General features: G+C 47.4%; 1 protein-coding gene across 1 annotated transcript; it reads right to left on the bottom strand.

The window, feature by feature from the left end:
* Positions 1–5,024: 5,024 nt before the first annotated feature.
* Positions 5,025–23,706, bottom strand: LOC149451887 (ribonuclease inhibitor-like). Its single transcript, XM_089690039.1, has 5 exons — positions 23,597–23,706; positions 22,803–22,973; positions 9,933–10,121; positions 5,292–5,382; positions 5,025–5,185 (listed from the first exon to the last, which is right to left on the bottom strand). Exons 1-5 carry the CDS (start codon positions 23,704–23,706, stop codon positions 5,156–5,158), a joined length of 591 nt encoding a protein of 196 aa, XP_089546165.1. The 3' UTR covers positions 5,025–5,155.
* Positions 23,707–24,252: the final 546 nt, after the last annotated feature.

The following is a 24,252-nucleotide window of genomic DNA, read 5'->3' as shown; positions in this document are numbered from 1 at the left end:
CCTGAGTAACAATTATGTGTCCCTGAGTAACAATTCTGTGTCCCTCAGTAACAATTCTGTGTCCCTCAGTAACAATTCTGTGTCTGTCCCTCAGTAACAATTCTGTGTCTCTCCTTAAATAACAATTCTGTGTCCCTGAGTAACAATTCTGTGTCCCTCAGTAACAATTCTGTGTCCCTCAGTAACAATTCTGTGTCCCTCAGTAACAATTCTGTGTCTGTCCCTGAGTAACAATTATGTGTCCCTGAGTAACAGTTATGTGTCCCTGAGTAACAATTCTGTGTCCCTCAGTAACAATTTTGTGTCCCTCAATAACAATTCTGTGTCTGTCCCTGAGTAACAATTCTGTGTCTGTCCCTGAGTAACAATTCTGTGTCCCTGAGTAACAATTCTGTGTCCCTCAGTAACAATTCTGTGTCTGTCCCTGAGTAACAATTCTGTGTCCCTGAGTAACAATTCTGTGTCCCTCAGTAACAATTCTGTGTCCCTCAGTAACAATTCTGTGTCTGTCCCTCAGTAACAATTCTGTGTCTGTCCCTGAATAACAATTCTGTGTCCCTGAGTAACAATTCTGTGTCCCTCAGTAACAATTCTGTGTCCCTCAGTAACAATTCTGTGTCCCTCAGTAACAATTCTGTGTCTGTCCCTGAGTAACAATTTTGTGTCCCTGAGTAACAATTCTGTGTCACTCAGTAACAATTCTGTGTCCCTCAGTAACAATTCTGTGTCTGTCCCTGAGTAACAATTCTGTGTCCCTGAGTAACAATTCTGTGTCCCTGAGTAACAATTCTGTGTCCCTCAGTAACAATTCTGTGTCCCTCAGTAACAATTCTGTGTCTGTCCCTGAGTAACAATTATGTGTCCCTCAATAACAATTCTGTGTCCCTCAGTAACAATTATGTGTCTGTCCCTGAGTAACAATGCTGTGTCCCTGAGTAACAATTCTGTGTCCCTCAGTAACAATTCTGTGTCCCTCAGTAACAATTCTGTGTCTGTCCTTGAGTAACAATTCTGTGTCCCTCAGTAACAATTCTGTGTCCCTCAGTAACAATTCTGTGTCTGTCCCTGAGTAACAATTCTGTGTCCCTGAGTAACAATTCTGTGTCCCTGAGTAACAATTCTGTGTCCCTCAGTAACAATTCTGTGTCTGTCCCTCAGTAACAATTCTGTGTCTGTCCCTGAATAACAATTATGTGTCTGTCCCTGAGTTACAATTCTGTGTCTGTCCCTGAGTAACAATTCTGTGTCTGTCCCTGAGTAACAATTATGTGTCCCTGAGTAACAATTCTGTGTCCCTGAGTAACAATTCTGTGTCCCTCAGTAACAATTCTGTGTCTGTCCCTGAGTAACAATTCTGTGTCTGTCCCTGAGTAACAATTCTGTGTCTGTCCCTGAGTAACAATTCTGTGTCTGTCCCTGAGTAACAATTTTGTGTCTGTCCCTGAGTAACAATTCTGTATCCCTCAGTAACAATTCTGTGTCCCTCAGTAACAATTCTGTGTCCCTCAGTAACAATTTTGTGTCTGTCCCTGAGTAAAAATTTTGTGTCTGTCCCTGAGTAACAATTCTGTGTCTGTCCCTGAGTAACAATTCTGTGTCTGTCCCTGAGTAACAATTCTGTGTCTGTCCCTGAGTAACAATTCTGTGTCCCTAAGTAACGGTTCTGTGTCCCTAAGTAACGGTTCTGTGTCCCTAAGTAACGGTTCTGTGTCCCTAAGTAACGATTGTGTGTCCCTAAGTAACAGTTCTGTGTCCCTAAGTAACGGTTCTGTGTCCCTATGTAACGGTTCTGTGGCCCTAAGTAATGGTTCTGTGTCCCTAAGTAACGGTTCTGTGTCCCTAAGTAACGATTCTGTGGCCCTAAGTAACGGTTCTGTGTCCCTAAGTAACGGTTCTGTTACACAGACAGGTCTGCCTCTCTTGAATGACTGGAGGCTAATGGAGAATTCTAAAATGGCCGCAATTTATAGCTCGACCATTACACAGTGCTGGCTGGCTGGCTGCTGATTGGTTAATGCGATCACATGTCATGAATGAATGCATTATGGGTCATCGCGCCTTGTCTGTGCGCCTTCCCAGAGATCCCTGCTCCGTCGCCACACATGTCGCCTCCATTTTAGGAAAAATTTTGATTCGCGCATCCGAAGTCTGCTAATTTTCGGATTCGGCGCGAATCAAAATTTTCCTAATATTCGAAACGAATTCCACTTCGCCAAGTTCGATTCGCTCAACTCTAATCACCATATCCCATTGATGGGATCACGGAGCCCCCTGGGGGTCTGATGGTGAGAGTGTCGGCCATCCTTGGATAGAGAAGACGCATCTGATCTCTGTAATCCCAGATCATTCCTGGTTGGTAAGAGGCCCTTTGGCTTGAGAAGCACTGTTTGCACCGGAACACTTTTACTGCAGAACTTTTGAGCACGAAGCACTTTCATTTCACATCAATATGAGGATAGGAGTTGCCTGTCTATAAAGTTTCAGTATTAATGTCCAGAACACTTACAACTTCTAATACTCCAAGTAAAATAGTGATCATCTGCCAAGATATGGGATGAAGGCAATAACCCCCCACATGTACTGATCTCTGAAGACCTGGACTGAAAACACAAGAAGGAATTGGTTGCTTAAGGCCGTCTACAAGTCTGTATTTTCAGTCCATTTCCTGCACTGTACTCGGCTTTGTACATATGTTTGATATTGCCATTGATGTCCGGCATTTGTTGTACATGTAGCCAGAATGGAGAGAGAGAAGAACAGCGGCTGAAGCTACTCTCTGTAGTCGCTGCCCTGCGTTGCCCAACTGCCTAACAGCGGTCTCTGTGAGAGGAGGGAGCTGCTGAGCAGGAAGATTTCTATAGACGGAGTCACACAGATATACTGGAGATATTCAGCAGATCAGCACAGCAGGGCAGCAGTGACAGAGAGCAGCTGCAGCAGATTGGGAGTGCTCCAGTGTTAGTAAATCCCCCCCATTGGCTGGAGGTATGCAGCAGTACAGGCCACTGTTCTTGCCTTGATTTCAGTGCCTCCCCCCAATAAATGGTGATGGATAATTGCTTCTTTGCACGTTTCTCAGGATCTACTAGCATCTGCTTCTGTCTTTTAGTTCACTAAAGATTTCCAGCTTGGTTCTAGGATTCCAGCTTTCCACAGTGGGATGCCTCCTTACTAGCTTTATCACACAGGATTGTTTTACCACCCCCCAAAACCTTCTACCTATCAGCAGCCCCAGCAGGAGCTGCAGGACTCAGCAGAACGGTCAGTCACATGATGTTTCCAGAATATTTTATACCATATTATCAGGCAGCACAGTGGCTAAGTGGTTAGCACTTCCACCCGGCAGCACTAGGGTCATCGGTCCCCAACCATGGCATTGCCTGCCTGGAGTTTGCATGTTCTCCCTGTGCCTGTGCAGGTTTCCTCCCACACTCCAAAGACATGCTGGTAGGTAGATTGGCCCTAGTATGTGTATGGATGTGATTAGGGGCCTTAGATTGTCCGCTGGTTGAGGACTGATGTGAATGTACAATATATACTGTATGGAAAGTGCTGTGTACATTGATGGCGCTATATAAGCACCTGTAATAATGAAATAAAATGTGTCATTGGTGTCTATCACTGGATTCTCTGCAAGAGCTGTCGGGTTGCTGCACTTTACAGTCAGTGCTGTTGTAGCCAAACAAATGGGGGAATAATGTTCCCAATTCCCAATATCTTCTTAGCTGTTTCTGTCCTGATGAGAAATCTTCCTGTAGAAACATTCCTAACAATGAAATGTCATGTACAGGATGTACAGCACTGCGTCCATTGGAGGCGCTGAATATATATGCCTGCCGCAAAGAAGTCATGTTCATGTGGGGCCACGCCCATAATCAATGAATGCCCCGCCCCTAATTAAAGTACAAGCCCCGCCTACATTGGCATTTTGGAAATTTTGGCAACTATGGGCCAGTATTCGACCCGACACCCAGACCGCTGCGGCTCATACATGAACGTTGACTGTCACATCTTGCGGCTTGCTCTGCTCGCTCTCACAATTGCTCCGCCATGACAGTGCCAATTGGTCATTGCAATCTAACGTGTGTCACCATTCATGTGGCATAAGATCTCATGTGGACTGGAACTGCTGGAACTCTATGGCTTGTCCTGCTCTATCTTCTGATAGCTCTGCTATGACTGTGCTTGCTGGACATTGTAGTGCACCCTGCTGAGCGACCACTAGAGCTACAATTGGAACTTTAGCAGCATTGCGTGACCTAAGAGTCGCTACACCAATTGTCAGCTTCCATTTCTACAGCCGATTCCATGCTGAGCGATCAATGGAAATGCTGAAAAGGGGGACACTGCAGCGGCTGGACTTTCCTATGGACTCTGCTCCCTGTCGGCTTTAGTCTCCTTATCTGCAGATGGAACAATATCAGAGACAATTCTTATTGTAATCCTGGAAGATGACACTAGATGTGTTCCTTTATACATGGATTGCTTTGTTTTTGTCTGTTACTTGTTGCAGCTCATAAACACACTCTATAGTGTAGCCTCAGCTGGCCTTATATAGCAGTTGTTGTTTTCCAGAGAGGCCATTTATTATATGGGGGGAGGGGAAGCCGGTACAGTAAGGGGTCACCCCACTGTCTAGGTGACCCACCCATTGGATGTGGCCACATCTGGATGTCTGAAGTCATGTGGGAAGACAACACTGTCTTGGGTTAATGGTGATAAATGTGTTTTTTATTTATGTGGTTTTATATTTGAAAATATATTTTTTATACAAAACAAAAATACAAATTATTTTTATAGCAAAAAGATGCAGTATTTTTGCCGCTTAGTCACTGAAGGTAACCTCTGTCCTTGTGGTGCGGACTCTCCTGCCAACCCATTGTTTCTTTATATGTTATGGAGAGCGCCCCCCACTGTCCTCACCGCACTGTCACCGTGTGTTCAGTGTCTTCTACTTGTGTAGGAGGAATCTTCATGTCATGAACAGGAATTTCCCAGCGCTCGGGTCTCACCAGTGGCGGCAGTTTTGGTGTGAAGATCCAAAAGTCACATTTTTATTTTGTAGTAATGAATACATTGAGGAGTAACAATACAATATAAAATGGAGGAATGGGAGGAAGGACAGATCCCCGCTCAGATCATTCCGGAATAACGGTCAGTAGATATCAGTCAGTAGACTCATCATCTGAATGTGAAGAAAAGGAAAATGATGAATAATCAGTGCCATGAACAGGAGGATCTGATATAATTCCATTCTGGACAGTCTCTTCATATCAGGATCTGTGTATTACCTGCGGGGGGGGGGGGGAGGGGAGGACTTCCCACAGACCATTTTCTAATCTTCTTCTGTGTATAGATACATTCCACCATGGTACATCCCGTCTATGAAGAATACAATGAGAGTGTTAGAGGAGGAAATGTTGCTGTGATGATGGAAAAGGGGGATCTGGTGCTGAGCTCTGGAAGAAATGATGGACATTTTTATACACACTAATGGGAAGTATTCTTCTGTCTTCCTGGAAATGTGTGCGATGTGTAATGTACAAATCTGCAGCCGTACAATGTACATCAGTGGTCTCCTATGCTGGGAGGAGATCTGACGTAGATTGGATGTAGATGGTGGGATGTGGGATCTCATCTCTTCATAACTGACCCCAGTATGCAAATACACCAAACCATCCCCTCTGTCCTCACACTTTAGGGGTTTGATGAGTGTCCCCCATTTATAGGGCCCCACCACCTTCTAAACTACCTACCTAATACCGAGGGGTCCTCACCATGGCAGGGGCCCACACACTCATGGCCATCCAACCATTGGGATATCAGACTGTACGCCTGGTGTGCTGGGCTGTCATGTGTACAGGCTGAGAACACATCTGATCGGTCCAGTTATACTGACACATTAGATAGACAGCGGGGGATGGGGGGAAGGATAATGAAAGTTCTTTTTCTTTAAAGGTAAAACCTTGTGGAAGATTGTAGGACCCGACTAAGATTATTAGTGGTGGATCTGATATTCCTCATCCACTCATCTGTAATGATACAACTTGGGGTGAGGAAGACATTCTCCATCATCTGGGAAATCTGTGACTGGCACAGGAAATCTCAATCATCTCTCATTATCTGTATAACTCCAGAGACCTCCAATGGGTTCTACAGAAATGTGGGAACTGTTCTGGGCTCACAGAATGAAACAGGAAGGCCTGAACTCATCTCTACATGGACATGCTGGAAGCCATTTTGTTCTGTATATTCTATTTCATGGTTTCTGAACACAGATTCTAAGAACATTCCAAGGTGGTTACAGCTTATGATCCCAGGTTATAAATCTGGGGGAGGTATGGTGGGATCAGACGGCTACGAGATAAAGACTAGACATGACACCAAGTGGTAAGGTGAATGGATGAGTCCATGTCTGGATTGAACGAAGGACAAAAGAACTCTTCACAATGATTTGTTTACATGAACCTCGGGAAGAAGAGTGAATATTAAATGTTACATTGTGTGTGGTGTTAACAGGGCCACTGTTAGAAATCATGGGGCCCCGTGAGACCTACCGGAAGGGGGCTCCCAAGCCCCTCCCCCAAGCCCACCCATCAGAGCTGTTTTGTGCAAAACCATTACACAGAACAGGTAAGAATAATATATCCATTGTTTTAATGAAACCTCCTGAGTATTTTTGGAGAAAAAAAAACAATATTTCTGACTTTTTGCTATTAACCCTTTGCCTACAGGACACTTATACCCTCCTCCTTCCCAGGCCAGTTTCCAGCTTTTTTAGGGGGTGGGGTGTGTTACTAGGGAGAGGGTCTGTGTACTTCACTGTACTCACACTGCTCTGGATGGCTGTGCTGTGCAGTGTGCCCGAGCTGACAGGGAGGAGGATTGTTAGTAAACAAAACAGTTGTCCTCCCTGTTGGAGATTCTTGGGAATCACCGGGCGCTGGCGAGTAATTACCGGCTGGGACCCGGTGATTTACAGCCGTGGCCACAAATGGTGGTGTGGGTAGGGCGCGCACACAGCTCTTGAACGCCCCCTACCCAGAACTTGAAATTCATGTTTATATACGTAATTGTTTGCACCCGTGTCACACTAAAGCACTATTTCTGTATAATAATACAGAATAATACAATTTCTGTAAAAATACTGTATAATAATAATAAAAATTTCTGCTATGGGGCTGGACGGGAAGCAGTTAAACAAAAATCTTTCCAATGACTCGTTTTTTAAGAGATTATGGTTCATGGCATCACCTTCAGTATAAGAGCTCAATACACTCATCCTCGTACTGTAGAATAAAGTGGCGTTTTTTGCTGTTTGCATTAAAGTTAATATATGAGTGCTTAATGTGGACTTCGGCAAAATGGCCACCGCAAGTCCGCCGCCAGGTCACTCACGCGGACTTTAGGAAAATGGAAGCCGTAATCCCTCCCTTAACAATTTGATTGGCATTTGACAGACAATATAATGCAACTGAGATCACCAGAGGGCGTATACCCTGATGAAGACACGTGGTAACATGATGCAACACGTCGGTATGCAACATCCAGTGATGCACTTCCTGTTGGACGCCATATTGGAACACTATACAGACCCATGCAGTACACCCATATTATGAGGTGTAAAAGTGCTTTCTGAAGGAGACAAATGTGAGGGGGATAATTGCCTTGTTATTGTTATATATTGCCAAATAACCATCATTGCACTATGGAGGATGTCTCTGCTTGTGTCCTAACAGCACGGCCTGATGGGAATGTGACCTGAGAGTGGTATGGAGAAAAGGAGCTTAAGCGGCATCTCCACCTGGAGGAGTTCAGTTTCCTTAGGACCGTGGTGTGATCCTATAAGGTGAGTTGGCCCTTGTGGTCCAGGTTTGGAGGTGAGGGGGCATTTCTGCCATTCGGAGGATTTTTGTCACCTGAGTGAAGACCACCTGATCACGTACACGAGTGTGTGGTGTCTAAAGACCACAGCTATAGGATATTGGACATCATTTTAGATTCATATATGTGTAGAAATGTTTGCTGGACTTTTCTTCATCAATTATTGGCACTATACACTGGGGCATTGTTTTCTTACCCCTCGTAAGGGGTCACATATTAACCACTTCAAGTCCCTGTAGGGACCGGGGGAAGTTTGATTTTTTTCCATTAGGAAAAAGGGATCCACTATATTTGTAACAGGTTATCCTGTGTATTTCACCAAAGTTGCACTGATTAGATCCAAGTGGATCAGAGCCCTGAGTGTACAAATTGCAGCGATTATTACACGGTATATATCTTCTTTTATGTGGGTCATAGTATTGTTGTCATACTCCGGTCATTTCTTATATTTTATATGTAACATGAGTAGCGCTTCACCATTTATTTAATCATTCCTGGCCGGTACCAGCCAGATAAACACAGAATTAAACCCAGAAGTGACATAATCCTTGTAGCTTCTGGCTTCATTCATCACAGAGGGGAGGGAGATACGGATGTTCCCCTCCCCCCACTCTGTATGCTGCCAACTCATCTGCGTACAGCAGGACAGCCTGGGAAAACAGGAGCGGGCTGAGGGCCAACAGAACAGCGGTGATAATAAATCATCAGGGCCATGGTGTATACTATTCCCCCTCCACTGCTTTGCAGTATATGTGGGAGCATTTGGGGGCGGCAAAAATCACAGCTGAGCTGCACATTTCCACCATACCCCTAAACACAAGTATAAATGAGGCCTAAGGCCCCTTTCACACCATCGGTCAGATTGGGTCTGCTTGTCCGTTTTTTTTAGGTGAACTCCATTCACCTCTATGGAGTGGCAGATGTAGAGGGACTTGTGTCTGCTTACACCCGCTTACCTCCAATCTGGTCCGGTCAGCTAAAATAAAGGAAAGGGATCCGTCCTCCTCCATCAAATTGGAGGGCAGTCGGGTGTAATGACCAGTGGAGTCCATTTACACCCAACCGCCCATAGAGCAGAGCATGCTCTGTCTGTGTCTACCTGCTTTCCGAGCGACTGTATAACTTACGATGGTAAACATCTCGGGGGGAACCATCCCTGCCTGGACAACACAATGATTGCTGCTGGTGGCCATACTAGCTGCTAGCAATAATCACATGTAAAATCCCACAGGCTGGAGTACACAAGCCATTCAACCATTGACTTGGGTACAATCAGCCTGCCCATACATGGTTCAAATCTCGGCTGGTCCCCGCTGAACTGGCCGAGATCTGACCCATCTGTGGCCAGCTTACATTTCACTGTCCTTCCTTCAATCATCATCATCATTATCACCATGATAATTATCATTATCACCATTGCTGGGGCTCCTGTACCTGTCCTGTGTGACCACCATCATGATTATCATACAGTACAGTTGCTGGGGCCCCATACCTGACCTGTGTGAGTGTGACTGCCATCATGATGATCATACAGTAAGTTGCTGGGGCTCCTGTACCTGTCCTGTGTGACTGCCATCATGATGATCATACAGTACAGTTGCTGGGGCTCCTGTAGCTGTCCTGTGTGAGTGTGACTGCCATCATGATGATCATATGATACAGTTGCTTGGGCTCCTGTACCTGTCCTGTGTGACTGCCATCATGGTGATCATACAGTACAGTTGCTGGGGCTCCTGTACCTGTCTTGTGTGGGTCTGACTGCCATCATAATGATCATGCAGTACAGTTGCTGGGGCTCCTGTACCTGTCCTGTGTGACTGCCATCATCAGGCTTAGTGGAGTGTATTTACTGAAGCTGGATCCCTCAGAATCTCGTGCACTTCTGCGAGGGAACCAATCAGCTTGCTGCTTTTATTGCTAAAGCTTCATTGGACAAGCTGAGGTGAGAAGCTGATTGGCTGCCATGCACAGCTGACCCAGATTCTGAGGGAACCAGCTTTAGTAAATCCCCTCAGTATGTGTGTTCCCCCCAATAGAACAGATCTTACTCTCTATCCACAGTGAAGCCGGCATTCCGGAGGACCTGACAACGACGATCTACTTCTGAGTCCGACATCTTCACATCATCCTCATCCTCCTCATACAATATCACCTCCAGTCTGGTCAGAGTTTGGTTTGTGGAGATCACGGAGCAGAGATCATCACAGCACCATAATGTCACATCACACTCTAATATTCTGGTGGGAGAAGCAGGAAAGAGAGGTGAGATGTTCTGCAGTGACGGGCAGAAGTAGACACATTCCAATGGATAATCAGTGGGCGGGGTCTTAGAAGATGAAATGTTGGCCCATTTGGATGGATGATCTCATGGAATATTGGTTGGACCTCCCCTGTGAGATGGAGGGGAGTTGTCACCCACCTGAGAAGTCTTAGTGTGGATGGACACATTGCAGCGTACGTGGTGATGCACACATTGGAGGGGGAATGGCTCCATATAGATTCCCTGCGGCACATAGATGGGAACCGGCCACATAGGAAATAATGGGACTTCTACTTGACCTGCGTCTCCATGCAGCAAAATCCATGAGGATTGCTAGATGCACTGACAAGCAATGATAATATGCCGGCATGTCATGGAAATTTTGTATTGTTGGTCGAACTTTAAATGTGTCATATATTCGTGTTATTCATATGTCTCTCGTGTGGCTTAATTAAAGCTCTGAAGGCTGCAATTGGGCCATGCGCATGTACAATGTATGTATTACAGTACTCAGCTTGGTAATGGATGAGATGGCAGATCTGCGCTTATAGACCGGCGTGTATACCACCACGGCATTCGATGCGAATGTCGCTGGCAGTAGACCGTGGGCCTGTATCCACATATCAGCAGCATAGTACCACATGGGCTTCATAACGCAAGGCGCCAAGCGGTGTGAACTCCACGTGTAGGCTTATGCATATCTTACAACCCATTACCAACTTGAAACTGTATCTTGGATGGATGTGTTTTAATAAAGATCGTATCGGGCCCATCCAGGTACAGACTGATATTTCTAGGGAATGCTTGTGCAGAGAATGGACATACTGCTAGGAGCTGGGAAATATGCTCTCCACAGAGGGCTCATGGGAAGGGGAGGAGATATGCTCTCCATAGAGAGCTCATGGGAAGGGGAGGAGATATGCTCTCCACAGAGGGCTCATGGGAAGGGGAGGAGATATGCTCTCCACAAAGGGCTCATGGGAAGGGGAGGAAGTCTGCTGACCTCAGAAGGCTCATGGGGGAGGACCAGTGATAGATAATAGGAAAGGCTATGCTCCAATCGGAATGTACATCCTGTGTATAGGCACTCCCCATTGCATTGTTCGGTGGGAGGGGATTGACTTTATTCATGTGGGGGGGCGTGTGTGTATTTTTAATAAAACCAGGGGCTGAGTCTGAAACCGGGCCTTATGTGAATTCAACCATCATCCTGAGAGTGTCGTGTGATCATTCTAGGGTAACAGAGCTCTAATTCCCCATATCTCAACAGAAGCTAAAAGTAGCTGGATGGGCAGGAATCGTGTAGTTTAGCTGCAGTCATGGTAAGCGAGATTCGCACAGCTTTAAGGGGGATTTCTGCGCATCCAACTGCGAGTACTCACGGTAAGGAGAAATTCGTTAAAGCGAATTTCCAAGACAGGCATATCGAGGAATCAATTGGGCAGTCCACCCTCGGGCGGAGCCAAGTGATGTCATTTCCTGCCTGGAACTGACACAGAAAGTGGTCCTGGTGAGCGATATCTCCTGCCCAATCAGGTGCTTGATAGGCGGACATATTATTGATTGTCAGAGCATTTATTATAAATAATATTATTAATATTAATATAATAATACAATTATTTTGAAGGACGTACTTCAGTATTGCTGACATTTGTGTTTTGTTTGGAGTTCTCTATCCAGCCAATCAGGAGGTGGAAGATCTGCCCTCCAGAGGATTCCCTCCCCTCCTCCTGACCAGGCCATTTTTTGCATTATGGCCCTGCGTTACTTTAACTGACAATTGCGCACTCATGCAACGCTGCACCCAAATTAAATTTACGTCCTTTTTCCCCACTAATTGAGCTTTCTTTCAGTGATATTTGGTCGCCTGTGTGTTTTTATTTCTTTTTTGTGCAATAAAAAAAGACCAACAGTTTTGAGAAAAAAACAATATTTTGGACTTTAACATTAAACATGTCCAGTAAAAAAATGTAAAAATCAAATTTCATCATAAATTTAGGCCAAAATATATTCTGCTCCGTGTTTTTGCTGAGAAACCTGAATACGTGTAAATGAATTGGTTTACGTGAAAGTTATAACGTTTACAAATGGCGGGATAGATACTGGGACTTTGTTAGATTTCAGACACATAATACTTCTTTAGTGTCTTGAGGCGATTATGAATGAAGAGCCGTTGAAATAAAAAATGAAGTGTGATTTTATTCTATCACACAATGGCTTAAAATGACAATGTAAAGCGTATCACGAACAGTTCCATGTAGATAAAACTATTGTAGAAATATCAAGCAGAAGTTTAAAGAAAAAGTCACTATTGTCATAACTGTCTGACCATGTGCAACGTCCATCTTCTTCTTGTCCTTCACGAGACTTTCGGGAAGAAGCTGGAAATAGACGGAAGTGACGGTCTTGTCTTTCAACAAGCACCTGTTCCAGCTTCTCATACGTGTGTGTGTGTTATGTATGAAAGAGTGTCAGTGTTAGCGTGTGTCCCCCAACTGTCCCTTATGGACCTTTTATACAGGAACAAGCGTCATACCTAGTGATCTCAATACCTTTTATGGAAATCAGTACTGCTAGCAAAGCAATATCATAGAAGGGAGGGGACGCTACACACATGATGTTTTTGATTGACAGGTACAGATGCTGATGTACATAATACTATAAGCTGATGATGTAACCTCAGCTATTCATATTTAAATAATATAACTTAAGAACATATCAATGTATAATCACTATTCTATATATGTATCAATGTTAGAAGCGTATACTAAATACACACAGTTACTATTAAAATACATAATGTAATAGTAAGTCTATAATGAGTACTCCCAATACCCTTGACATATTACTAGAGACTTCTAACCAGCTATGCCTAAATCTAGTCTTCAGCTGGTTTAGCTGGTCTCAGCTAACTCATTCATATTTACTGTCTCAGCTTAACTTATATCTCAGCTATTTTACTGAAGAATTAAATAATATCATCGGTTTAAGGCGACAATTCACACATTTAAATATTATGATTAATCATAAAAACCAAATATTTTGCAAGCTTGCCATCGATATAAGTGCCGAATCATAAATTTGATTTCTTACAGACTTTTTTAAAAATCATTTTTATTAGCAATGGTGGCATTCAGCAACTTACAGCGGGTCTGTGGTGGACATTCTGACACTGGGGGGGAACTAACTTAGCGTCACAGACATCCCCTGTGACACCAATACAGTGATCAGTGCTAACAAAAAAGGCCCGACGCTGTACTAGAGGCACTGGGCAGGAAGGGGTTAACATCTGGGACAATCAAAGGGTTAACTGCTGTGTTACTCTGTGCTGTGCAGAGCCATCCAAAGCAGTGTGCACAAGCTGACAGGGAGGAGAACTGTTTTGTTTACAAACAGTTCTCCTCCCCGCCGGAGATCCTCAGCATTCACCGGGCAAAATCATGCACATATATATGTGTGTGTGTGTGTGTGTGTGTGATTTTGCCCGGTGAATGCTGAGGATCTCCGGTAGTAAACCCTTTGATTGTCCCCAGATGTTAACCACTTCCTGCCCAGAGCCACTAGTACAGCGTCAGACCTTTTAATTAGCACTGATCACTGTATTGGTGTCACTGGGGATGTCACACACACACACAGTGAAGGAAATGTGTATTTGCTCCCCTGCTGATTTTGAATGTTTGCCCCTCACAAAGAAATGATCGGTCTAAAAATGGAATGTTCGGTGTATTGTAACACTGAGAGACAGAATACAGTTGCAAGAAAATGTATGTGAACCCCTCCCCGCCGGAGATCCTCAGCATTCACCGGGCAAAATCACATATATATACAGTGAAGGAAATGCATATTTGCTCCCCGGCTGATGCTGAATGTTCGCCCCTCACAAAGAAATGATCAGTCTAAATATCAAATGTTCAGTGTATTGTAACACTGAGAGACAGAATACAACAACAAATTCAGCAGAAATCCTTCTAACAAATGATGACTGATCTGGATGTTCATGAGGGAAAGAAGGATTTGATCCCTTATCATTCAGCAGGATTTCTGGCTCCCAGGTGTCTTTCATACAGGTAACAAGCTGAGATTAGAAGCAGTCTCTTAAAGGGAGTGCTGCTAATCTCATTGTGTTACCTGTATAATAGACACCTGTCCACAGGAGCCATCAAACCATCAGATTCCAAACTCTCCACCATGGCAAAGACCAAAGAGCTGTCCAAGGATGTCAGGGACAAGATGGTAGACCTACACAAGGCTGGACTGGGCTACCAAACTATGGCCAAGCAGCTTGGTGAGAAGGTGACAACTAGAGATGAGCGAATCGAAGTAGGCGAAGTGGAATTCGAGTCGAATATTGGAAAATGTTCGATTCACGCCGAATCCGAAAAATAGCCTACTTCGGACGCGCGAATCGAAATTTTTCCTAAAATGGCGGCGGACATGTGCGGCGACGGAGCGGGGATGTCTGGGAAGGCGCGCAGACAAGGCGCGCTGACCCATAATGCATTCCTTAATGACATGTGATCGCATTAGCCAATCAGCAGCCAGCCAGCCAGCACTGTGTAATGGTCGAGCTATAAATAGCGGCCATTTTAGAATTCTTCATTTGCCTCCAGTCATTCAAGAGAGGCAGACCTCTCTGTATTAGGGACAGAGTTAGGGCCACAGAAACGTTACTTGGGGACAGAGAAGCATTACTCAGGGACACAAAATTGTTACTGAGGGCCACAGAACCGTTACTTAGGGCCAAAGAAACGCTAGTTAGGGCCACAGAATTGTTACTCAGGGACAGACACAGAATTGTTACTGAGGGCCACAGAACTGTTACTTAGGGCCACAGAAACGTTATTAGGGCCACAGAATTGTTACTCAGGGACAGACAGAATTTTTACTGAGTGCCAGAGAATTGTTACTTAGGGCCACAGAAACGTTAGTTAGGGCCACATAATTGTTACTCAGGGACAGACACAGAATTGTTACAGAGGGCCACAGAACTGTTACTTAGGGCCACAGAAACGTTATTAGGGCCACAGAATTGTTACTCAGGGACAGACAGAATTGTTACTGAGTGCCAGAGAATTGTTACTTAGGGCCACAGAAACGTTAGTTAGGGCCACAGAATTGTTACTCAGGGACAGACACAGAATTGTTACTGAGGGCCACAGAACTGTTACTTAGGGCCACAGAAACATTATTTAGGGCCACAGAATTGTTACTCAGGAACAGACACAGAATTGTTACTGAGGGCCACAGAATTGTTACTTAGGGCCACAGAACGTTACTCAGGGACACAGAATTGTTACTGAGGGCCACAGAACTGTTACTTAGGGCCACAGAAACGTTAGTTAGGGCCACAGAATTGTTACTCAGGGACAGACACAGAATTGTTACTGAGGGCCACATAATTGTTACTTAGGGCCACAGAAACGTTACTCAGGGACACATAATTGTTACTGAGGGCCACAGAACCGTTACTTAGGGCCACAGAATTGTTACTCAGGGACAGACACAGAATTGTTACTCAGGGACACAGAATTGTTACTGAGGGCCACAGAACCGTTACTTAGGGCCACAGAAACGTTACTCAGGGACACAGAATTGTTACTGAGGGCCACATAACCGTTACTTAGGGCCACAGAAACGTTACTCAGGGACACAGAATTGTTACTGAGGGCCACATAACCGTTACTTAGGGCCACAGAATTGTTACTCAGGGACAGACACAGAATTGTTACTGAGGGCCACAGAACCGTTACTTAGGGCCACAGAATTGTTACTCAGGGACACAGAATTGTTACTGAGGGCCACAGAACTGTTACTTAGGGCCACAGAATTGTTACTCGGACAGACACAGAATTGTTACTCAGGGACACAGAATTGTTACTGAGGGCCACAGAACCGTTACTTAGGGCCACATAAACGTTAATCAGGGACACAGAATTGTTACTGAGGGCTACAGAACCGTTACTTAGGGCCACATAAACGTTAATCAGGGACAGACACAGAATTGTTACTGAGGGACACAGAATTGTTACTCAGGGACACAGAATCGTTGAATTAAAGAGTATGTCAGACAACATGCAGAGGAGTGGCAGAGGAGGAAATGTTTTAGGAGCGAGCAGACGTGGCAGCAGAGGAAGGGGTCGAGGCAGCACTAGTCGCAGCTAGAGGCCAGTGCTCCCGGTGTCATCCAGCTGTCGTGTCTCCACCGACAACCCTGCCGTCATCGATTGGTTGGCTCGGTCGTCTTCCTCTTCCCAGGTCACCTCTGACACCTACAGCCAACGGTCGGTGGGTACGTCAGACACAACCATTAGTTGGCATGGCCCGGGAGCAAGCCCACTGAAATCACGTGTCCTCTACCTGCCCCTGTCCTTTGCTGTTCCCTCACCAAGCGAAGTATCGCATGCTGTGGGCTCAGCCCCACTGTACAGTGAGGAAGAGCTAACAGAGGGCGGTCAGGAACGGGGGGAGACATCCGCCTTTTCAGCAGCCAGGCGAAGAAGTACTGGCGAGGAGAGTGGCTCGGTAGCCGGTCTAGAGACAGGTCTGTCTCCTGACCCAGACGCAACCGAGGGGGCTAGTAGTGAGGCGGAGACCCTACTTGATGATGAGGAGGTTGATCGCACTTGGCAGCCTCGTCGTCATCAGGTAATTTCTTCCGCATCATCAGGAGAAGAGGGTGCCAGCTTGGCAGCGAGCGAAACAGTCGGTGGGTTGCCCAGGAGGCAGCAGGGTCGCATCAGTGTCAGTGGAGCCAAACGTCCACGGAGTAGAGCACCAGCTCCACTGCAGCCTACCACCACGGCCAGTAGTGGTGCCGATGCGCACGGAGGAAGTAGCAGTCAGCCAGTGAGGAGTAGCGGGGGCAAAGTTTCCTACTCGGATGTGTGGCAATTTTTTGTCAAGCCGCCCGAGGAAGTAAACGTAGCCGTATGTCGACTATGTGGCCAGAAAGTCAAGCGTGGCCAGGGGGCCCATGTTGGGACTACAGCGTTGCGTCAGCATATGCAGCGTCGCCATTTGGTGGCCTGGGAAAACCGTGATAAAGATACGGCGGTTCTGCCTGCCCCAGCCCCCGCTCCATCACCCGCTCCGTTACTTGCTCCGTCACCCGACGTCAATCACCCTCTATCAGCCAGTCAAGGCTCCGACACCTCTGCTGAGGGGAGTTGTCGCTCGTTGGCATCTTCCGCTCGTTCAGATGCTCCTTCTCCTGCTACTCCTCTTCTCGGATTCCGTCAGCAGTCTTTCTTGGAATCCGTTTCCAAGAGACAACAGTTTGCGAGCACGCACCCGACGGTGCAAAAGCTGAACGTCCTCCTGTCCAAGTTGCTGGTGCTGCAGTCCCTCCCTTTCCAACTGGTGGACTCAGCACCTTTCCGAGAAATGATGGCTTGTGCCGTGCCGCGGTGGAGAGTGCCAAGCCGTCATTTCTTCGCCAAAAAGGCAGTGCCAGCCCTGCATTCACATGTAGAAGAGATGGTGGGCCAGTCTTTGAGCATGTCGGTCTCTGCCAAAGTGCACGGCAGCGCCGACGTGTGGAGCTGTAACTACGGTCAGGGACAGTACATGTCATTTATGGCCCACTGGGTGAACGTGGTGCCGGCACAGCCGCACCAGCAACTTGGACAGGTCACAACGCTTTTGCCTCCACGTTTGCACGTCCTTGGTCCAGCAAACATGTCCGCCTCTACCACCTCTTCTTCCGCCGTGTCCTCAGCCGCCACCCCCGTGCCAAGTCCCATTACCCGACCGGCATATCACATGTGCAGGGCGCAACGGTGTCACGCTGTGCTGCACCTGGTATGCCTTGGCGAACGTAGTCACACAGGGGAGGAACTTCTGAGTGTAATGAACAGAGAAATCGACATATGGCTGTCTCCGCACAAACTGAAAATCGGAACCATGTTGACCGACAACGGAAAGAACATGGTGTCTGCTCTGCGTCAAGGAAGGTTGTGCCATGCGCCATGCATGGCTCACGTGTTCAATCTGGTTGTCAAGCGGTTCCTAAAATCCACCATCCCACTGCAAGACATCCTTAAAATGTCACGTAAACTTTGCATGCATTTCAGCCATTCCTACACCGCAAAGAACACCCTCATTGAGCTGCAGCGGCAGAACGGAATTCCACATCATCGCCTGATCTGCGACGTTGCAACAAGGTGGAATTCAACCCTACACATGTTAGACCGCCTTTACGAACAGCGAAAGGCCATCACCGATTTCCTGATGTTACAAGCGGATAAAGGTACTCCCCTGTGTAACTTCGATGTCAGCCATTGGCAGCTCATGCGTGACACCTGCCGCTTGCTCAGGCCCTTTGAGGAGGCCACGCTATTCGTGAGTCGGCAGGACTATGGGATGAACGACGTCATTCCTCTGTTGCACGTCCTGGAACAAATGCTGTTAACAATGGCTGGTCAGGGTGCGGTAGACGTGGCGCACAGATCTCAACGCCACATGACCCCTGTGGGGGCAGGACAGGAAGAAGAGGAGGAGGTAGAGGAGGACATTTGTGCTCAGGAATTATTGAGTGAAATGGGTGGTTTTTCCACTCAGCGGACAGGAGTGGAGGAGCAGGAGCATCTGGTAGAGGAGGAGGAGGAGGAGACAGAAGACCCAGACGCACCGTGGCAGTATGCTGTGGAGATGGAGGCAGGGAGTCCCTCGCATTCCTTGGCACAAATGGCCCATAGCATGCTCGCTTGCTTGCGTAGCGACAGCCGAATAATAACCATCAGACAGAGGGATGACTTTTGGCTGTCCACCTTGTTGGACCCTCGCTACCGTTCCAAAATGGTGGCCTTTTTCACACCTGCTGACAGGGAGGGCAAAATTACGTACTATAAAAACCACCTATGTAGTCAGTTGGTCTCTGCCTTTGTGCGCCAACGTCCATCCTCAGACACTGTGGGCCCTGTGCGCTCGCGTTCCGCTGCCATGGCAGCAGGGGAGGGGTGGGGTGGTAGGAGCAGTGGCAGCTCCACCAGCAGCGGCTGCCTCAGTCTGCAGTCGATGATGAGTAGCTTTCTTCACCAGCGCAGTGAGGAAACTACGAACCAGCCGCAGCAGCAGCAGCAGCAGCATCAGGTGGACCTGGAGCAGGAGCTCAAACAACAGGCTTGGGCCTACTTGGACAGCACCCTGCCAACCGAGGTAGACAATCCCCTTGACTACTGGGCAACGAAACTTGACCTTTGGCCCCAACTAGCTGAATTTGCCCTTGAAAGGCTGTCATGCCCGGCCAGTAGCGTGGCATCGGAGCGCGTGTTTAGTGCGGCAGGAGGTATTGTAACTCCGCGGAGGACACGACTGTCCACCCAAAGTGTGGAGAGACTCACGTTTGTGAAAATGAATCAGGCGTGGATTAGTCTGGATTTCAAACCACCAGTTCCTGACACAACTGACTAAATCCGCCATGAATCATGCCCCTGCCATGTGCCACTTTCAGGTCTCCTCACACACTGCTGGTGTGTTCAATTTTTTGTCATAGGGTGCTGGCAGATTACGGGCCTCCCATAGCTGCTGCCAGGCCCCTAATCTGCCATGGGCCCCTATTCCGCCTCCTCATGCTGCTGCCAGGTCCACAGTCTCTCATGGGTCCCTGTACGGCCTCCCATTGCTGCTGTCTCCATCGCCACACTCTGCCATGTGCCACTTTCAGGTCTCCTCACACTGCTGGTGTGTTACATTTTTTGTCATAGGGTGCTGGCAGATTACGGGCCTCACATAGCTGCTGCCAGGCCCCTAATCTGCCATGGGTCCCTATACCGCCTCCTCATGCTGCTGCCAGGTCCACAGTCTCTCATGGGTCCCTGTACGGCCTCCCATTGCTGCTGTCTCCATCGCCTCACTCTGCCATGTGCCACTTTCAGGTCTCCTCACACACTGCTGGTGTGTTCAATTTTTTGTCATAGGGTGCTGGCAGATTACGGGCCTCCCATAGCTGCTGCCAGGCCCCTAATCTGCCATGGGCCCCTATACCGCCTCCTCATGCTGCTGCCAGGTCCACAGTCTCTCATGGGTCCCTGTACGGCCTCCCATTGCTGCTGTCTCCATCGCCTCACTCTGCCATGTGCCACTTTCAGGTCTCCTCACACACTGCTGGTGTGTTCAATTTTTTGTCATAGGGTGCTGGCAGATTACGGGCCTCCCATAGCTGCTGCCAGGCCCCTAATCTGCCATGGGCCCCTATACCGCCTCCTCATGCTGCTGCCAGGTCCACAGTCTCTCATGCCATGTGCCACTTTCAGGTCTCCTCACACTCCTGCGTTTTTCCATTTTGTCATAGGTTGCTGGCAGATTAAAGGCCTCCCATAGGTGCCGCCAGGCCCCAAATCGGCCATGGGCCCCCGTACCTCCTGGTCACGCTGCTGCTGGTCCCACAGTGTGACCTGGGTCCCTGTACCGCCTCCCATTGCTCCCACTCTACCATGTGCCACTTTGAGGTCTCCTCACACTCCTGCGTTTTTCCATTTTGTCATAGGTTGCTGGCAGATTAAAGGCCTCCCATAGGTGCCGCCAGGCCCCAAATCGGCCATGGGCCCCCGTACCGCCTGGTCACGCTGCTGCTGGTCCCACAGTGTGACCTGGGTCCCTGTACCGCCTCCCATTGCTCCCACTCTACCATGTGCCACTTTGAGGTCTCCTCACACTCCTGCGGTTTTCCTTTTTGTCATAGGTTGCTGGCAGATTACAGGCCTCCCATAGGTGCCGCCAGGCCCCAAATCGGCCATGGGCCCCCGTAACGCCTGGTCACGCTGCTGCTGGGCCCACAGTGTGACCTGGGTCCCTGTACCGCCTCCCATTGCTCCCACTCTGCCATGTGCCACTTTGAGGTCTCCTCACACTCCTGCGTTTTTCCATTTTGTCATAGGTTGCTGGCAGATTACAGGCCTCCCATAGGTGCCGCCAGGCCCCAAATCGGCCATGGGCCCCCGTAATGCCTGGTCACGCTGCTGCTGGTCCCACAGTGTGACCTGGGTCCCTGTACCGCCTCCCATTGCTCCCACTCTGCCATGTGCCACTTTGAGGTCTCCTCACACTCCTGCGTTTTTCCATTTTGTCATAGGTTGCTGGCAGATTAAAGGCCTCCCATAGGTGCCGCCAGGCCCCAAATCGGCCATGGGCCCCCGTAACGCCTGGTCACGCTGCTGCTGGGCCCACAGTGTGACCTGGGTCCCTGTACCGCCTCCCATTGCTCCCACTCTACCATGTGCCACTTTGAGGTCTCCTCACACTCCTGCGTTTTTCCTTTTTGTCATAGGTTGCTGGCAGATTAAAAGCCTCCCATAGGTGCCGCCAGGCCCCAAATCGGCCATGGGCCCCCGTAACGCCTGGTCACGCTGCTGCTGGGCCCACAGTGTGACCTGGGTCCCTGTACCGCCTCCCATTGCTCCCACTCTGCCATGTGCCACTTTGAGGTCTCCTCACACTCCTGCGTTTTTCCATTTTGTCATAGGTTGCTGGCAGATTAAAGGCCTCCCATAGGTGCCGCCAGGCCCCAAATCGGCCATGGGCCCCCGTAACGCCTGGTCACGCTGCTGCTGGTCCCACAGTGTGACCTGGGTCCCTGTACCGCCTCCCATTGCTCCCACTCTGCCATGTGCCACTTTGAGGTCTCCTCACACTCCTGCTGGTTTCCATTTTGTCATAGGTTGCTGTATGGCCTCCCATTGCTGCTGCCTCCACCGCCACACTGTGGCTCCAAACTCTGGTTTTGGCCCCGTGACTGGCCAAATGAGTGAAGTGTGCGGTGATTCTAAGATCGACGGCATTCATCTGCATGTCATACTGACTGACAGTATTATTTCTCTTCCCCAGCAGACTCCAAGGGCATTTAAATTAAAGGTACAGTGTTCTGCACTAATATTAAGTCTCTCTGAAGCCTAGAAACACCCTTTTTTAAGTTAAATTCACAGCGAATATATTCGACTCGAATCGAATATTTTCCACGAATTCGCCGAATCAGTCGAATCAAATTTTTGAATACTTCGCTCATCTCTAGTGACAACAGTTGGTGCAATCATTCACAAATGGAAGAAACACAAAACAAGTGTCAGTCTCCCTAGGTCTGGTGCACCATGCAAGATCTCACCTCGTGGAGTGTCAATGATCATGAGAACAGTGAGGAATCATCCCAGAACTACACGTGAGGATCTTGTCAATGATCTCCAGGCAGCTGGGACCACAGTCACCAAGAAAACAATTGATAACACACTACGCCGACAAGGACTGAAATCCTGCAGTGCCCGCAAGGTCCCTCTGCTCAAGAAAGCACATGTCCAGGCCCGTCTGAAGTCTGCCACTGAACATCTGAATGATGCAGAGGAGGACTGGTGGGAAGTGTTGTGGTCAGAAGAGACCAAAATCAAAGTCTGTCTTTGTATAACTGTCATCTAGGGAACATGTCTGGATCCCTCACAAAAGGTTTTAAACCAAAACCCAGCAGAATAAAAGATGATTTATAGTAGAATTCTCCCCTCATCTCTTGGATCTCGGAGTCCCTCACATAGTAGATATATATCAGAGTCCTCCAGAATATGAGATCATTTATAGTAGAATTCCCCCCTCATCTCCTGGATCTCGGAGTCCCTCACATAGAAGATATATATCAGAGTCCTGCAGAATATGAGATCATTTATAGTAGAATTCTCACCTCAGCTCCTGCAGAGTACAGCCAGGATGTTGGAGTCCCTCACACAGACGTCTCATTCCAGAGTCTTGGAGATCATTATCTGATAAATCCAGGCTGGTGAGGGATCGGTTAGTGATAAGAATGGAGCGGAGATCATCAGAGCAGGAGGAAGTCAGACCACAGTCATCAAACCTGCAGAGACAAATACAGACACATGAGAGTATATTAGGGAAAGAACCAACAACTCTTAGGGTATGGTCATCATAAAACTCATAGAAAAGAAAGAAGGAAGAAGATAATGGGGTCCCATCATCAAGGTGAGAAAAGTCAGTAAATCCCCTTCTGATGATCCATGGAAGGGGGAGGGGTGTAAATCTCTCCAGCAGTCCATTCACTCTGTAGGAAGCTTGTCTCTGGAGTAGAATGTCTCCCATATCATTACTGAGATCACACAGAGAAATGATGAGCAGATACTGAACAGGAGCAGACAAGGCCTGACATAGGGGGACTCAGGGGGAACTTGGTCAGTGTTGTCATAACATTAATGTAACAACTAATCTGGGTCACGGCACCAATGTTGTCCTAAATTATGAACACAACTATAGCAATCCATAAAACAGAGCGGATGAAGATATTTGCAACAGACAGTTCATATCAAACATGGAGATCCAGCCCTTCTCCGGAGGACCAGGGTGCATTTATATATGTACTTTTCCCGCAGCAACTAATAGTTGTATTCCAGAGAGATGCATTTATTCGGATAAAGATATTTGTTACAGATGACAGAAATCCGGCTGAATACTTGTAAATATTACAATGAACAACACCCCTCAGAGTCCCATGTAAGATCCTTCATATCAAGCATAGAGATCCGACACCGTCCATCATATGTCCGATCTGTAATATGCACCGAGGTCACTTCCATGCATGCAATAATGGGAGTTATGATCTATACCTGTGCTCCCATATTAATGACAGGAAGAAGCTCCTCTCCCAGCGGAGGTACAGACGAGGCAGATGACAGGCAATCATTAGAACCCTTCAGAGAACCTTCCTGTGTCCTGTCATCTGTGTCTCTTAACCAAAAAGAAGCTTCCTTGATATACACATTTTTCCCATTCAGTACAATGGCAAGCACTCTGATTGGCCACTTTTAGTAGCATGTTTGATCTCATGTGTCTAGACCTAGAACAGCTGTATGCATAGATTTTAATTAAAAGGTTAAATAGATACTACTTGTCTTGTTTATGGCAAATCTGCTCTCCTCACCATAAACAAGCACACCATGAATATGTGAGACCTTTCCCAATCTATTTGCAGATAACCTGCTCTGAAACTTCCCCCGACTCTCCACATATGTACCCAAACACAGGTTACCCCAACACAACAAAGGGAAGGTCATTACCGGGTACATATATTAACATAGTAAGGAGTCCTTGGCTATCCTTTTGGTGTGTAAAATATGCACTTC

This window comes from Staurois parvus, unplaced genomic scaffold, assembly GCF_062004578.1.
Source record: "Staurois parvus isolate SC_StPar_1 unplaced genomic scaffold, SC_StPar_1.0 ptg000512l, whole genome shotgun sequence".
In the NCBI taxonomy this organism is placed as follows: Eukaryota; Metazoa; Chordata; class Amphibia; order Anura; family Ranidae; genus Staurois; species Staurois parvus.
Note: the sequence above shows the minus strand (reverse complement) of the source record. Positions and strands in the feature narration are given on the sequence as shown.